This window comes from Sceloporus undulatus, chromosome 2 (assembly GCF_019175285.1).
Source record: "Sceloporus undulatus isolate JIND9_A2432 ecotype Alabama chromosome 2, SceUnd_v1.1, whole genome shotgun sequence".
In the NCBI taxonomy this organism is placed as follows: domain Eukaryota; kingdom Metazoa; phylum Chordata; class Lepidosauria; order Squamata; family Phrynosomatidae; genus Sceloporus; species Sceloporus undulatus.
Window position 1 is genome coordinate 126851694 of NC_056523.1, and position 17943 is coordinate 126869636.

Below are 17943 nucleotides of genomic sequence, written 5' to 3' on the forward strand. Positions count from 1 at the left end.
ATATCACAGTTGGATCAAACACATGATACAATACAGAATTCCCCAGCACATCATCATGGCAGGATTAGCCCAATCCTGACATGTGCTAATAGTGTTTGGTATAGAACACAAGAGGACATCTGGATGCCAAGAAGACAACCATTCCTTTCATTCTACCCTTAAGACTTTGTAATTCCCTGTCCTTTAAGGAATAGAAAAGAAGTGAGAAGTAATTTTGCAAATAGCAAAAGAACTGGCTTTGAGTAAAAATCCATCTTGCTCATGTAACTTTTTTTTGGCTGCTTAGTGATGTGGTTCATTTAATTAATGTGCCCAGAAGTAAATTTTATGCATTTGGACATTTCCCCCTTAATCGTACAAAGCATATCTCAGTTCTACGCATGATCACTAAGGCATAAGCATTAGTACAAGGGGTTACTGAAGTGCAAATCAGAGTTCAGACCTATTGTCTATTAACTCAGGATCTAAAAATTGGAAAGTTGGCAGATGATTTTATTTTGTTGCCTGATTATTTGAAATGGACATGCTTTTCTTCAAAGCTTCATTTTGTGTTTGCTGTAGATGTGATGATCTTCAGTGCATTTATAACCAACTGAAATCTGAGAAGGTTTCAGCCATGATGGAACTGCTGGACAGAGTGCAGAGCACTTACTACCCAGCATTCAAGTCCATGTTTAGAGATGTAGAAGCAGGTAAGTTTTGAAAAACTGTGTTATATTTTTTTAGCATGGATCACTATGTTTCCTTGGCTAATCTTGATGAAGATCAGCTTCTCAAATTCTCATGCTGTTAATTGTTTACTGAAATATTTTTCAATTTAAAAACATATATAATAAACAGATCCTTTGGCCTCCCAGTTATACCATTGGCGATACAGATCATAATACAAAAAGTGTATTATTAATCCATAATTCCTCCATAATTTCTCCATTGCACCCCTCCTTCTAGCCTTTGAATTGGTGGAGGATTGTGATAGACTACTGGGTAAAGGTGGAAGAGATGAAGTGGACATTAATCTAAATCCACATGAGTTGCATGCACTCAATGGCTGTCAAGTAGTCTGAAGTTTTCAATACATAACCTATTGCTGTTATTTGTTGTTGTGTGCATTCAAGTCATTTCCAATTTATAGTGATCCTAAGGTTTTCTGGGCTGAGTGTGTTACCCTCGCAAGGTCACTCAGTGGGTTTCAATGGCTGAGTGTGGAATAGCAAGTCATAGTCCAGTGCTCAGATCACTATACCATACTGACTCTTGTACATAACTGAGCTGGGTTGGAAGTTTATCCCCACTTGTACAGCTAAACAGATTTTTCTCATGAAAAGCTCATAAATTGAAAAGTTAGTCATACATTTCCAGCTTACATGGAAGCCATGCAGTGATAAAAACAATGGTGTGTGTGGCCATGTTGTGCGCTGTGCCGCCGCATGCACATGCTCCATTGTTTTCAATGAGACGCGAGCATATGCAGATTTCCCCTTACACAGGGGGATCCAGAACTGTACTAGTCATAGGAGTCCCACTGTACTAGTCATAGGAGTTAGTCATATTAGCCACAGCCAACTGAAATCCATTGAAATCCATTGATTTCAGTTGTTTTATTTTAAGCATGACTAAATCTAGAACCAGTCTAGTGTATTCATGAAATGCCTTTAAAGTCTGGTCTGCTACACTCTGAAGAAAAGTGTCTTTCCAAATTCAAACATCTAAAAGACTAGCCAGTCTAGACAAATTTGTTCAGAAAAGGTACACTTGCATTGTTTTGGCATGTTTGGACATTTCTTCACTTGGTCCTCCCATGGAGGCCTGGTGGTGCGGTGGTTAAATGCTGGTACTGCAGCCACTCACTCACAGCCACAAGTTTGTGAGTTTGATTTCAACCAGGGGCTCCAGGGTCGACTCAGCCTGACTTCCGAGGTTGCTAAAATGAGTACCCAGCTTGTTGGGGGCATTTAGCTTGCACGTTGTAAACTGCTTAGAGACTGCTTAGTATGAAGGGATATAGGAATGTAGCTGCAATTGTTATTGCCTATGACCCATGTGAAGCTTTGGAAGAGCCGATTCTGATTGCATTGTTCTTATTTCACCTATGCAAAGGGATCTTGTAGCACCTTAGAGACTAACTGAAAGAAAGACGCTGGTAGCATGACTTTTCATTGTCCTGAGCCTACTTACCCAAATGTTTGAGGAAGTAGGCTCAGTTCTACAAAAGATCATACTCGTAACTTCTTCTAACTTAGTTTCTAAGGTGCTACAAGATCCTTTTGCATACTGATATTCCAGACTTACACAGCTGTGCTTTGAATTATCTCACTTATGTATGCCCAGGAAGGTGTCCCAGATGTCTTGGTATGTTGTTGTGCTCATTGTTGTTTTTTGTTGATGTGTCTTTTTTCTCAGTTCAATTGAAAAAAACCTTTTACAGTTTTAGAGCATGCAGTAAACTGAAGGATTTTTTTAGTAAGTGAATAACACCAAAAGAGATGGTACAGCAAAGACACAAAGAGAATTTTTAAATTCTTTGAAGAACAGCAGAAATTGCAAGCTTTTAAAATCTCTCAGTAGGAAGCTGCATCATAGTTCTAATACTTTTTAGGTTTCAGCTTTTAGTTTAGGTTGAGCAATTAAAGTCCATAAAGAGTTCATATATGTCATAACTGAATACATACACATACACACATACACGCACACAAAACGTAAGCCCTACAGAACTAAAAACAATTCATTTCTAACCAAGTGTTTTTAATGTTGTGTCTTAAGAAGCTCTGCAAGTTCCTGCATTTCTTATATAATTTTTTTTGTTTGTTAAAAAAAACAGCTTTGGTTGAGGCTGAAGATATAAACATGCATCTAAAGCCAATTCAGCGCCCTTTAGAAGAAATAGAGAGTGTGGAATTTAATGAAGTGAAGCCATTGCTAAACCGTGTGCTTCATATGGTGTGTTTTATATGGGCCTCATCCAAATATTATAGCACACCTGCAAGGATAATTGTGCTGCTTCAGGAAATCTGCAGTCTCATTATCCAGCAGGTAAGTCACGTAGCTATTCTTTACCATACAGTCTTTCTGGAAAATGGAGAAAATAACCTACAGATGTTCCTCACAGACACAGTGTTTGGAGAGTCCTGTTTTGCAAGAGGCTGGGTCTTGTCAGAGGAATTGTCACATCAGGTACAGACTCATAATAGCCCTCCTTATCCTTGCATCCTTCAGCAGTAGGGGGTTGTAGTGCAACATACCTAGAAGATGGTACACCAGGAGAGGCTGCTCTAGTCACACAGTAACTGTGGTCACATCGCTGCCACCGTCCATGCTTGTCAAGGCCTCAGCAGACGAACCTCTGGTTTAAAGGGTGAGGCCAGTTCTATGCCCACTGCGCTCCACCAGAAAAATCCATTGCACAGGCTCGAAGGATACATCCAATGTCATCAACGCGCTTGTAGAAAGCACGGATGAGTCCTTCCTCAATCTTCGTTCGTGAAGTAAAGCCAAGAGAAGAGATTCAGTAGAATCTCAATGAGTACACCCACATCAGGGATAGCTGCAGAATTTATAAATTCAGGCAAGCAGATGAGCATCTCAGAGAACTTCCAGTGAGTTTGGTCTACGTAAAGTTCCCTTCCTCTTAGACAACATGGGGAGCTGTTGCTTCGAGGGTGGACTAGAGCCACCCGAGGCCTCATGAAGACAAAGAAAGCCTAGTCTGCTATAGGTCTGATCACCTCAAAAGAGTAAGCTGTGCCTATTAAAGGTCATTTGCCTGTTTTTGTTGTCTTAACCTTCTGAGAAACTGAAGAGAGGGCTTAGTAGCTCTGAAGAGGAGATAATAAAATCCTCCACCTCCCCTCCAGATAACACCAGGGCAAGGTTTCCTTCATGTCCTGTGAATGTTAATGTAGCTGGTCCCGATAATGCATTAGAGTTGATAAATTGGAACCCTTATTTTCCCCTTCTAAATAAAGTATCAAGCTAACATTTTGCACACCCTCATCTGATTCTATAGCTGCCATTCTAGCACAGTGGGAAGTAAGAGGAAGGCGTACCTAGAAAATTTGGAATAGAATAGCATAGGATAATGTCTTGTTAAAGTGGTTGGACACACATGGTGCTGATATAGGTGGATCAGCTTAAAAGCAGTATGGAAAAGTGCCCTATTTTTCTGCATTGTGATGTGCGAGTGCTGGAGGTTTATGTTTATGCTTTTGCTTTTCCTTTAGAGTGGTGGTGGTCAGATGGCAGCCAAGGGGCGCCATATGTCCCAAAGGCTGTTTTTCTCCTCTCTAGATTCCCTGGAGCATATTTTTCCTGGCTTAGAAAATATGAATTGCTTCTCCTGGGAGCCACCCAGAGTGTCAATTTACTTTTTATATAGGTTGCTGCCTCACTATACTGTTTAACATATAACACTTATTTTTCAATACCAAAAGTGGGCCTCTGCTTTAATTTTTTTTGGCAGTCTGTGCACCCCTAGGTAGTTCTGCAGCATAGTCCTGGACCCACCATATTTTCCCCCTTCTGTTTTAGTGTGTAGCTCTTCTACAGACAGATTAAAACAACAGAGCTCCCTCATATATTGAAACAGGATTTTTTCATCATTTGTGTAGATTGCCAAGCAACATATACATTGGTTATTACTTCTTTCTGGTCACATTTTTATCTACCCCTTCCTTCGGTACAAAGTATAGCATAACTTTGATGGTTTTCCTGCTTTTTTATAACAATCGTGTGAGGAAGTTCAGGCTCCGTAAGTGATTGGGCTGGCGCCATAGAAAGAGCTTCACAAATAAGCAGAGATTTGAGCCTGTGTTTCTATGGCTAAGGCACAATTCTTATTTAGAGGCTCACCAAGTACAGTTTAGCTGCAGAAATTCGAGCACTGATTTTTAAAAAAGATTTTTACCTATGTCTTTTTAATGAAGTGTTAGTGGTACTGCTAAATATCTTTCAGTGACAACATTTTGAATTCTGTCCATCTTGTGTTAGTGGCAGGATGGATCTGAAAATGTTTTCCTTTCCTCAGTTTTCTGATGTTATGCTTTTGAATCTCCTTTCTCTTCATTTGTGAGAAATAATCTTTGATGCCATGTTTGTAAGTCTGTATGGACAAACATACCTCTTTCACATCTCTTGTTATGCTGTATTTAAAAAATTGACAAAACCAGTGGCAGGTTTCCAGATGAATGCTTCCAGAAGAAGCAAAGAATCAATTGGAAAATTAAGATCAGGATCCGGCTCCTTGTATGTTTGCCAATTTATACCCTTGCTTCTACAGCTTGTAAAAAGTCACTGTTTTTGACTATAATTCTCAGAATTCTCCAGCCAAGATGATTACTAGCAATTTTTGCTGAGAGATTCTGGGAGCTCTAGTGTCAAACAGTAACTTTTTAACATTCTGCCTGTTTAGTTAATATGAGCATTTTACTGTATTCAAATCACAAAGTTTGTCTCTTTCTTCCCTCTGTCCAACTAGGCCAGAAATTACCTCAACTCAGAAGATCTGCTTAAAGGAGAACCTGAAGAAAGTCTGGACAAAGTAGAGGAAGCTTTTGATATTTTCAACTATTTCAAGCAGATGTTTGAAGAAAGAAGAGAAAATCTAAACACTTATTTTCAGCCAGGTCAGGAGGTGAAAAAGTGGGATTTCCCTTCCGTAATGGTTTTTTCACAACTGGATAACTTTCTGGAAAGGCTCCATGTGGTAGAAGTAAGTATTAGACAGTGAAATGTCAGAAAGAGTAACCAATGCAGGCAATACTGTATTTAGTGTCACAAATACCTTTTTGTAACTCACTTCCTTGCAAGTATTGTTACCCTTGACTCCTAGCTTCAGAGGGTAAAAATGGTAGTTCTCAACGACTAAAACACCCAGTGTGGTGTAATGGATAGAGGAGTTAGACTGAAGATACCCCTGTTTCACTATCCTCACTCAGCCAAGAAGTTCAAAGTTGTGTCTGGGAAAATAAGTTGTCTCTCAGCCTGCTGCCACACTGCCACAAAACAGTTTAACATTGCTTTAACTGTCATGACTCCACTCTGTGGAATCCTGGGATCTGTGGCAGCAGAGTTCTCTGACAGAGAAGGCTGAATATTTCACAAAACTACAAATCTCAGGATTTCATAGCACTGAGCCATTGCAGTTAAAGCAGTGTTAAACTGCATTAATTCTGTAGTGTAGGTCTAGCCTCAACTTTATCTACTTTGCAAGGGTATTGTGAGCATAAAATGGGATAAATTCTGCATAATCTCCCCTGAATTGCTTTGAAGAAAGAGAGGATACAAATGTTATAAATTAATAATACAATGCTTTAAAAATAGTGGTTTTCAAACTTTAGTCATCCAGATGTTTGAAATGTCAGCTCCTAGAATCCCTGAGTGTTGGCCATACCGGCTGGGACTTCTGAGGATCAAACTCCAAAATATTTGAAGTACAAGAAGTTGAGAACCACTGATTTAAAGCATAATCAAAGTTGACACGATTAAAGTTTTTACAGCGACATCTTATTTTGCACCTTTTGCTTTGGCTGGTGATTTTTAAAGTTGGAAACAGACAAGCTGCTGCTCTCCAGTCATCCTTGGTGGGGCTGATCTTCAGAATTTGTCTCCAAGATCCAGCTGTGTTTGCTTCAATGCATATATTCACAATAAATAGTTATTACATTTCATTTTGTTTCATTTTTATATTGCCTTTTTCCCAGAGTGGAAGCTAAGGTGGCTCACAAAAAGAATCAATTCAAAGTTAGCAAAAAATTTAAAGCCATTTAAAATAATATCATTAAAACAGTATAAAATCATTTAAAAGGCATACAGAAGTTAAAACATAAAAAGTTAAAATAGCCTCTTCTGTCAATGCATAGTTGATACACTGTCAACAAGACAATAGTGGCATACCTCATTAATTTCCTTCTGACTTCCTATGCATTTGCCTAGGCAATGTAGAGATCTGCAGCAGCTGTCAGGATTTCTGAGCACATGGTAACAGCTACTCCCTTGATGGGTTGGCTTTGTCATTCTTCATGTTATCTGCTAGTGCTAGTGAAGGTCACACTGATAAAATGGGACTGGATACAGATTAAAAGATCTATATCTAGCTGTAGACAGCAGTGTGCATTTATAGGGCATGCCACCCATACTTCATCAGTAACTGCTTTGTTCTTACATTGGCATTATGTCCTGCAGTTCTGTTTTTGCAGAAAATTCTAAAAGTCCCTCCCTAAACTACACATCCCAGGATTCTATAGGATGCAGCCAGGCAGTTAAAGTAGAATCATATGTCCATAATTATCTAGTATGAAAGGGCCCATGGACTTTCCTTCTATCCCTCCAATGCTTAAATACATTTACTTTGGAACAGGCAACTTTTCTGTAGAAAGAGATACAAATGAAATGGACATTTATAAGTCTGGCTGACTTTGTCTGTAAAATGTTTTCAAAAACGAGAAGAAAGAAAGGATGCTGCAGCCCAGGTATTGATGTCTGCTTCCCTCTGCCAAATATGCTGCTCTCTGCTCAGTCATTGGGAGGTGGAACTGGGTTGCAGGGCACTGGATTTCAACTCTAACACCCAGTTCTATTTAGACCACTATATATATCTCTATAAAATAAGTATTTCCTGTACGTGCATAACTGATACTGTATCAAGGAGATAATAGTAATATAGCTGATGGACAACTTGCATATAGACAACTGGGTTTTAAGGGCTGGATCCAGAGATGTACAAGTGAAAATGCTGTTTATGCAATCTGTCTCCGATCTACCATATTCTAGGCCTTTTCCATAATCTTGTACAATCCTGGGCCAGGGTGAGGGGAGCCACGAGGGGGTGCACTGGGAAGGAAGTAGCAGCAAAAAATACCCCTTTGACAGGTAGTCTTTCACTCATGCAGTTTTGAATTTAGCCCAGTGTTCAATATGTATAGCTAAACAAACAACATTTTTACAGGTCTCAACATTGTCTACAGTTAAGAGAAATTTGCATGAAAAATGTTTTCTATAACAAAATATAAAAAAGCTAATCAATAGACAATGGAACAAATATTCTCCCTCCCTGTGTTAAAGTTATGAAACTTTATAACTTTCCCCCATATGAATAGGCTTTATTCAAATGGATGCACTTTAATGCTAAACTATGGCCTGATCCAGACCGGTGCTTTGGGCTGGCCTGGCCACGTACTAGGGTTGCCTGGGGCCGGAGCATCCGCATGCCCTGCAGCCCTAGTACGTGGCGGCGGCATCATCGTGGCGGCCTCCCATTTACTGCCATGATTACATCACGCACGTGCCATGTCCAAACGGCGCGGTGCATGCATGACGTCTCTGTGCCGTCCCAGGCCTCTTATGGCGGCCTGGGCACGGTGTGGGAAGGAGCTCCGAAATGGAGCTCCTTTTGGGAGCTGCCTTGTTCCCACAGCAACCAAACAGCTGTGGGAACTATGCCAGGGAGAAAGGGGCCAGGCAGCCCCTTTTTCCATGGCTGCGGGTCCTGGGGTGTCCAGGGGCATGAAGCCCCAAGGACACACTTTTTCTGCGCCACAGAGAAGCGGCATTTTGCCACTTCTCCGTGGCCTGGAAAAACTCTGGATTGGGGCCGCAGAGCTGCCAGTGAGGCTGCCCTGCCCCCATCCCGGAGATAAAAAGGGCGGCTACAGACCTCCCCATAATGTGCTTTTCTTGAACCAAACAGGAAAGCTAGGGTGTCTCCAGCATTCTTTCTTGGTCAGATTATGCCATCTTGTCTGGCATAGTTCCACTGGTCTCCCATGTAGACTGATAATGGTTGTTACTTCTTTATGTCATTTATAGGAGTGTGATACTCTGAACAAATCCATTGTATATTGCCAAAAAGCCCAGCTTTGGCCTGTGGTTGGTAGACATGGTAGCTGTGGGGGTGTTCTATGTGTGTTCAGCTTTGCAGAGACTAGTAAAATGCAGAGAAGAGTTCCTGCTCAGGATTTCCACAGATGATAAACTTTGTTGTATATGCATATTCAGCTGCCCCTTTGGTCCCCTCTTGCCAGATTCCTGTTAGCTTAATTCGTGGCCAGCATTAGAATTCACATGCGACTTAATATTAGGAAGGCTTTTGGCTCAATCCAAAATAAATAAATAAATAAATAAATAAAATCTATTTCTTCCATTACTTTCTTCTCCAAATCTAAAGAAAGCAGAAGGATAATACGAGCTGCTGGCACATATCCCGGTTCACTTGAGAATTGGCTTCAATTAGGATTTGTTATTTTTTTGTCTCCAAGGCTGAAATTTCAGTGGAATGCAAAGTAGTATTGATTGGAGGTTGCTGCATTTTTGTACACCCCTTTAATTAACCTTGAAGAAGCCCTGGTAATCATAAATGCTGTTTTAAAGCTGTATTGGTTATTTTCTAATAAATCCTGCTAGGAGGTAAACTGAATTATTGTAGACTATGTAGCAACTGATTTGAGAGGAATACACACAGAGATGTTAGAGATTATGCTTCATAGTAACACACACTTGATAATATGGCATATGAATAGCACTGCACTGTGATAATCTAGATTAGATATTAAAGTGACATGAGTATGTGTGTTTAGGCTATCTCCCTAATAGAAGTTGCAACTGCTACACAAATTTTAGGAAGCTACTTTGGGCTTTCTTTTTAAAAGATGGATCAATGAGCACTCCCAGATGCCAGGCTTAATCTCTTAGGGATTCTCAGTAGGCTGAATATTAGAAATGTCCCATGAATAACACCATCATCTTGTTTAGATTGACCTGCATCTTATTAGCTCTTACTGATTCTATTACTGATTTCAGACATCATTTTAACATTTCCTCCCCTACTCATAAGACCACGTTTTCCTAACTGGAGCAGACCCACTGAAGTGAATTGATCAGCTCTAGTTGAGGCTAATATTGGTTTCAGCTCATGGTGCAGAATTTCTGTTCTGCTGTGACAACACTGCAAGAGCCATACCTGTCTACTTTCCTATTATTTTTCAGTAGGGCTTTCTGTTAAGTGTGTGTTAAATTTGCAGGATATTTACCCTAAGGATGCCAAGCTCCCATAACTTTTTAAAAGCAAATGGTACCCACCATGATTAAAAAGATCTTCAACATTTTGAGTTTTTGAACTCAAGATTTGCATCTAAAACTAACTAAATAAGTCATATCATCATGGCTCTGCTTCACCATCAGCTCAAGAGTTTTTTTTTGGTAACCATCAATCAGTCTCTCTCTCCCTCTTCCTCTCTCCCTCCCCCTCTCTTCACACACAGTTATTCTCTGTGTGTCTGTGTAAAATTAGGAATGATAATAAAATAAGGAAAGGTAACATGGTATAGTTAGGGTTGATAGATATGCAGTGTTGCCAACAAGCTTCAAAGATATTCCCTGGAATGTTTTACCCAAATCCCCCGAATTCCCCAATATTTATTATTATTCAGTCAAAATCCCTGGAAAGCAATTAACTACATTCCCCGGATTCTGGGGAATTCCCCGGAAATTGGCAACACTGTAGATATGCCATTTGCTTTATTTCAGAAACTAGTGTATGAAGCAAGCAAGCATCTCACTTAGCACAACTGTTGAAGAGGCGGTGATTTAAACTATAGATATTTACTCTAATTTATGTTTCCTGTAGGATCTTCTGGCAACTGTTTTGGACATAGACAAGCTGGAGAAGCTGGAATTCAGTGGTATAAAAGGAAAATCTCTGAGCCAGCAGGTTCTGAGCATGCATGAGGAGTTTGAAGAGGTGTATAAAGTATTTTCAGAAAGTACTTATGATTGCCTGGATGTAGCCAACATGGTAGGTTGTTCAGGTTTTTTAGAGAGCTTGTTTGAGTTGTAAGTTTCAGCCTACAGAGAATTTTAGAAATGAATATTGAGGGGTCTGGTATTCTGAAAGGCCTGTTTCTATTGATGCATATAAAAGCTGTCCCAATTTAGGGTTCCTTAAATATTTAACATCATGCTTCAAGGCCCTGCTAATTAGCTGTGGCACTGATATATATGGTTGTCTGTTTGCTTTTTTAGGAATTTGAAAAAGATGTGTATAAATTTAAGGGGAAAATAGAAGACATGGACCGGAGGCTTGGGGCCATTTTTGGTCAGGCTTTTGATGATGTACCTAGTGTGGAGCATGCATTCAAGGTTTGTTATTTATTACACAAAACACATACACTCACACACACACACACACACACACACACACACATGTGTGCGTGTGTGTGTAAAGCTTTTCTCTTTCACAAATGCCCTGAAGGTGCTACTATATGGTATGTGTGCACCATTCTGATAAATGCCTTGGAAAGTTGTATATCCATTATCTTAGCGCTGGGCATTGTATTTGAATAGGAACCTTGAAGACGGTAGGGATAGGATGAAACTGTATTGCAAAATCTGTAAGACATACTACCAAAACCTGTTATAAATAATTTACTTTTGTGTAAGATGCTGCATGAATTTTCTACACTTAAATTGTAAAATGTTATAGCTTTCTGTCATTTATAGACTTCATGGCTGACATATAATAAATAATAAATAATAAACTGTTTATTTATATACCGCTTTTCCTCGAGATCAAAGCGGTTCACATCAGGTAAAACTATGACAAACGTCATAATACAGTATAAAAACAGTTAAAACATTCAATTACAATCATAAATATTCAATAAAATTATGTAAAATAAGAAATTAAGTGGTCAAAATTATAGGCTATCAAGTATCTTAATCTAATTGGGGAATATTTCTCTAAAAAAAGTCGGGAGGGTATGCTTGCTGGAAGAGATAGGTTTTTAAAGCCTTTTTAAAGGCTTCCAATGTACCACTAGAGCGGATCTCTTCTGGGAGAGCGTTCCAAAGAGTAGGCGCTGTCGCTGTGTAACCTCTTTAGTGGGTTGTTGCCAGTCTCATTTTAGGATGTTCAAGTAGGAGTTTCCCTGTTGTTCTAAGGGTGCGGGGCGGATTATATAGGGAGAGGCGTTCCCTCAAGTAACTCGGGCCCAAGCCATGTAGGGCTTTAAAGGTAATAACCAACACTTTGTATTGGGACCGGAAGTGAATTGGCAGCCAGTGAAGAGATTTTAACACAGGGGTTATATGATCCACCTAGCTGTACCCGTGACCAATCTGGTTGCAGCATTTTGAACCAACTGAAGCTTCCAAACCTGATACAAAGGTAGCCCCATGTAGAGTGCATTACAGAAATCCAAACGAGAGGTTACCAGTGCATGTACTACAGTTTCTAGGTCCTTTTGATCCAGACAGGGACGCAGTTGGCGTATCAGCCGAAGCTGGTACCAAGCACTCTTGGCCATCGCATCTACTTGAGATGATAACTGTAGAGATGGATCCAGGAATACTCCAAAACTGCGAACTTTGTCCTTTAGGGGAAGTGTAACCCCGTCCAGGACAGGATGGCAAATTTCCCTATCTGGATTCGGAGGACCTATCACGAGTACCTCTGTTTTCTCTGGCTTCAGCTTGAGTTTGTTTTTCCTCATCCAGCCCATTACTGACCCCAGGCAGGCATCCAGAGTAGAGGTGCCAAGCTTAGTCACTGTATCAGTCAGAGACATGGAGAGATAGATCTGGGTGTCATCAGCATACTGATAACACCGAGCTCCATGGTTCTGGATGATCTCTCCCAGTGGCTTCATGTAAATGTTAAATAGAATGGGGGACAGGATGGGGCCCTGAGGGACACCCGATGTAAGCTCTCTTTTACGAGAGCAACTGTCCCCCAGCTTCACCATCTGGAATCTCCCCGAGAGATAGGACCGGAACCACTGGAGAGATTATCATATGTGCTTACATGTGATGCTTTGCATCCAGTGATGATATATGCATGATGCTATACATGTAGAATTTCCCTTGAAATGATTTAATCAATTGGTGTTGTTGACCTCCACACCGACTAAAACTCAAATGTTTGTATATTCATATAGATTTTTATCCGATAAATTTCTTTTTATCTGTGTTATTGAAAGAAATGTTGGAAAGAATGGTTTTTGTGGATCATGGTGTGTGTACATGAAATTATATATCTTTGTGATTTCTTTCTATGTGGCAGTTGGTAGATATATTTGGGAGTTTACTGGAACGACCACTAATAGCAGCAGAAGTCAACAACAGATATCATCTGCTCATCACAATGTTCAACAGAGACCTAGATGATGCTAAACTAATCTACCTAAAACATATCCAGGAGAAGATACAGCTAGGTACATGTTGGTTGTCTTCAAAGTCTTAATGCCCATTTAGAAGAATGCCTTTAGAAGCCAAGGAAATGCAAAATAGTTTTGAGTTGTCAGATATTTATTTATTTATTTAGGTAAAGATCATGATTGATATTATGTGTCCTTACTTAAAGTAGTCCAGATTCAGTTTAATTAATTGCACAGAAAAAGTAGCATATTAAGAAAGCTGGGGGCTCTTTTACACAACACAATTATGTTATTTCCTTTCTAGAATCTTTGATTTTTTGCTTAATATTAGTTTCTGTTCTCTGTATGGCTTCTAAAATCTTTAGCTCTAGTGATGGTCTTCCTGCTGGGGCCTGTACTTGTGTTTTAGATTTTGCCAGTGCTCTTGATACCATTGACATTTTTTTCAAACAAAATTCAAGATAATCAATACATTCAATATAATCTTATCAACCACCTTTGATTTACTAAATGTTCAAATTTTCAATTCTCAATAATCAGCAATCTTAATCAACTTCTTATAAACATATCATTCAAAAAATTCTTATAAAGTTAATCTAATCACTAATCAGTTAATTTTTTGTTTTCCTCTAACAAGTACTTCTCAGTTCATTTAACCTAATATTCAATTAAATCAATAAACTACTTTCAATTACCACTATAATCAATTTTCACTCTAAACAATTATCATTATAATCAGTTTATCAACATTCAATATGCAATATATTATAGATCAATAATCAACAGCGTTCTTACTTAAACAACATTTAAAAAGCAACAATAAAATAATTTATGTTCAGTATTCAATTGATTAATTTGTTTCTTTTATCAGTCTGCTGTGAAATTATTTATCCCAAATAATTTTCTAACCTCTTCAGATTAATTATATTAGTTTATATATGCTGCAAATTCTATATTCACTTTACAATTATCAAAAATCAAAATATTATCATAAACCAGTTATTTCAACTATCATTTATATTCATTCTATTTCTTTTTATCCCCCAGTTAACTTCAATATAAAAATCATTCAATTTATTATATGAATTACTATTTCTTTAAAAGTTTATAAATTGGTTACTCTGAAAGATTTTCCCTGTTATTCATGTCTGTTTTTCCTCTCTTCTACCTCTGTGTTATTCTTTTCTTATTTCTTTCTTCTTCCCTTTTCTTAGTTTTCTGTCTTCACTGTTTGTAACTCCCTGTTACAGTTTCAAGGTTTTGTACTTTAAAATAGTCCTTTACGTCCAAATTTTCAATTCAGTTATATTAAGGGAACTGTGTATATGAATCTGCCTGTCTCAGTCTACTTCCAGTTTTCCCTTTTATTTATAATCGAAAACTCTCTCCACCGAGGGTAAGAGAGAGGCGAAAAGAAGGCAAAGTACTATACAATCACACTGTTTTCCCCAGTGATAATCCACAGTGCTCCGATCCAGTCAATATTAAGAAAAATAATAATAATACAAAAAAGAAGGGTAAGTCAAAATCCATATAGGAAACCCACATCAAAAGTCCAATGGTAAACTTCAATTTTTATTTTTATAACATAGTCACCATATTTTTATTGTAATCCACATTAAAGTGTCCCAGACGTAATACAAGGTTGTAATCGACAGGTTAATCGTCAACAAAATAACAGTTAAATCAGGTGGAAGATCCAAAAATCTGAAATGTTGCCCTCCACAGTTTAACAAAGTTTGTTTATGTTTTTCTTGTAACCCCCAAAAACTCCTTTCACTTTCAAAGCAAAATTTTAATCCGTCTCTTCTTCTATCCTCCTTTCTCTGTTCCTTTCCATTACTACGTAGCTTTTATGTGTCCGCCTTTAATAGGTCTACCTCTGTCTTTTTCCTCATTTTAAATCTTATTTCATCGTCTTTCTCATCCAACTCAAGTGTCACTCTTATGTCTCAGTCTTATGTCTCAGTCTGTTATATAGGCCCGGTACAGATGGGCCCTTTGCAGCACTCCCATGATGTGCTAGGGTTGCTTGGGGTGGGGCGTGCACACACCCCTCAACCCTAGCAGGTCATGGGCGTGCAGCAGCTGCGCGGCATCATCTAGATGGTGTGTGCAGTGATGACGTGCCAGCAGCACAGCGTCCAAACAGGGCTGCGCCGCTGGCATGTCATCACACTGTTGCTGGCACTTTGGCATGGCGCAAGTGTGCCGCAAAAAAGAGCCACTTCCGCGCACTCCTTTATTGCTGCGCAGCAGCGCCACACAATTTGGTTGCTACAGCGCTGCTGCGGAGCAAGGAAAGGCACCTCTCTGGCGCCTCTTTTTGGCACTCTGTACTGCGCCATAATTACTTTTCTTTATTTTCTCTATTTTATTTCATTTATTCTCATTTGTCTCTGCTTATAAAGTTTTTTGATTTCTTCCCTACATCTGCTTTGCTTTGTCCCAGCAGCTTTTTTACTCTATTTGTTTAAGCATGTCCTTTTCTCACTTGTGCACTCTCATAATCACTATTTAGTTTTTATATGATTTTTCTCACCCTTCAGTGGTGCCATTGAAGATATTATTTTATTTTATAATTCACTCAGTTTTTGACTTCTGGTTCCTACCTAATCTTTGGTAAACGGTAGTGGCAGAGTTTTGCTGGTCCTTCTCCAGCACCAAGACATGGCTGCAGCTCACCTGCAGTTTCTCGGCGGCTTCCACGCTGCTCTCTTCAGCTCTCCTTAGAGAAAGCAGTGCTAGGGCAGGGCAGCGTCTAATTAAAAAGATTGTATGTACAGCACTGTGTAAATTTACAGTGCTTTATAAATAAAGGTTATTATTATTATTAATAATAATAATAATAATAATAATAATAATAATAATAATAGTTGCCAGATTAAGATCCCTGGGGAGGGGGTGTGTCAATTTCCCAACTTATTTATGTTTTCCAATTCGGTTGGAAGCCACCATGGCTTGTCGCTCACCACCCGCTTCTGTAGCTTTCAACTATTCATTCCGCCATCTTACTGGAAGCCTACACAACACAATTATAGCGTAATGGTTCCACTAACTACTGTGGCTCCATCTTATGGAATCCTGGGATTTGTAGTTTGGTCAGAAGCACCAGAGGTGCTCTCTGATTGAGAATTCTATATGCCCCTTCCTAAACTGCAAACCTCAGGATTCCTTAGACTGGAGCTATGACAGTTAAAGTGGAATCATAATACTATACAGTGATCTCTCCATATTCGCTAGGGTTAGGGGCACAAGACCCCTGTGAATATGGAAAAACCTCAAATAAAAACACCACGTTTTTACCTGAGAGGACTCCTTAGGTCTTCCAGTGCAACTTTGTGGTCAATGTCCAACCTACACTGACCATAGAATGGTGCTGGAGGAGCTACAAAGGCTTGGTAGAGGTTCTTCAGTGCAACTTTTAGTTAAAGTTGCCCATAGAATTGCACTGGAGGACCTAGATATTCCTAGAGAGAACATATTAATCAAATCTGTGAATAATCAAATCCGCAAATATGGAGGGATAACTGTAATTGTGTAGAATAAGAGGTGCCTTATTCAAAGACTTAGGATTGGTACTAAGCAATTCTGATTTGTATCTGATCAAGTTTTTATTAGGGAACACTGTACTATTAATTGCTGAAAAGGTAGCCTGGTTTGCTTTTAAAGCATCTGTTTTAAGGAAGAAGCTCTGTAAGGACAATGGTTAGGTTTCAGGATAGATTTGAATGCATTTTTTTTAAAAAAATATTTTTTGGATGATCTTAGCTTTGCACAGCAATGTTATATATTTTCAGCATTAATTGAACCTTTAATGTTTCTAGATAATAATAATAATAATAATAATAATAATAATAATAATAATAATAATAATAATAATAATAGGATTTATTTATATACCGCCCAATCACTGGGAATCTGGGCTGCTTACAACAGAGGGGATAATAGACGGTTCCCTGCCCTCAGGCTTACAATCTAAAAAGACACGACACAAAAGGAGAAGGGAATGGTGAGGGGGGGGGATCAGGTCCAGCATTCTTCTCTCCCTCTGAGGCCTGGACTAAGGCAGATGGACCGGAGGGAGGGCTCTTCTTCATCAGGCTAGCCCTGATGGAGCTGGGCCAGACTAATTCCCTCCCTCACAGGCTGAAGGATGACAGTTATGGAGGGAGGAGCCCTTCAGCCTAGCCCTGATGGAGCCGGGCCAAACTAATTCCCTCCCTCACAGGCTTTTTAGATGGTTTTAACTACATGATGTAATGTACTATTTTTACAATGTGTCTGATTTTTGTGTTTTATTTGGATTACTTTTTGTAATGGCTTACATTATACAAATAAACTTATTTACTTACTTTACATAGTATGAAAGGGCATGGGTTAAAATCATTCTTGCCAACAACCTTTTAAAGTGCAGATTTTTTTAAAAAAAATGCACCATGGAAGGATATTGATATGGACGATTGTTTCCTTGTAGGCAGAATTGGTAGTGTCCAGGATGGCCATTTCTGCACAATTTTGGGTGATAATTTTACATCCATGTTCTGCTGCTGGATCAACCTTGATGCAATCTGAGCAGTACACTAGTTTTCATTTCCTACTTGATAATGAACTTGTTTTTTTCAGGTTATCCACCAGTACACAAGAATATGCCATTGGTTGCTGGAGGAATTCGTTGGGCTCAGGAACTAAGAGACAGGATCCAGATTCCATTTGGTAACTTTAAACACCTCACCCACCTGTGAGTTTCTAGTTCATATAAACTACAGTGTAAAATTATTTTGTCATCAAACCTTGTGAA

The 17943-nt window shown here is 39.1% G+C and overlaps 1 protein-coding gene across 1 annotated transcript in view; it reads left to right on the forward strand.

Annotated features, from left to right (window-relative positions):
• Positions 1-17943, forward strand: part of DNAH9 (dynein axonemal heavy chain 9) — a 130083-nt gene that overhangs the window by 16768 nt on the left and 95372 nt on the right. The window contains exons 2-8 of the mRNA XM_042447537.1: positions 562-692; positions 2819-3030; positions 5471-5704; positions 10616-10783; positions 11011-11127; positions 13049-13199; positions 17769-17883. Of these exons, the coding sequence (XP_042303471.1) occupies positions 617-692; positions 2819-3030; positions 5471-5704; positions 10616-10783; positions 11011-11127; positions 13049-13199; positions 17769-17883 (1073 nt within the window). The 5' untranslated portion in view covers positions 562-616. The remainder of the gene's footprint in view (positions 1-561; positions 693-2818; positions 3031-5470; positions 5705-10615; positions 10784-11010; positions 11128-13048; positions 13200-17768; positions 17884-17943) is intronic.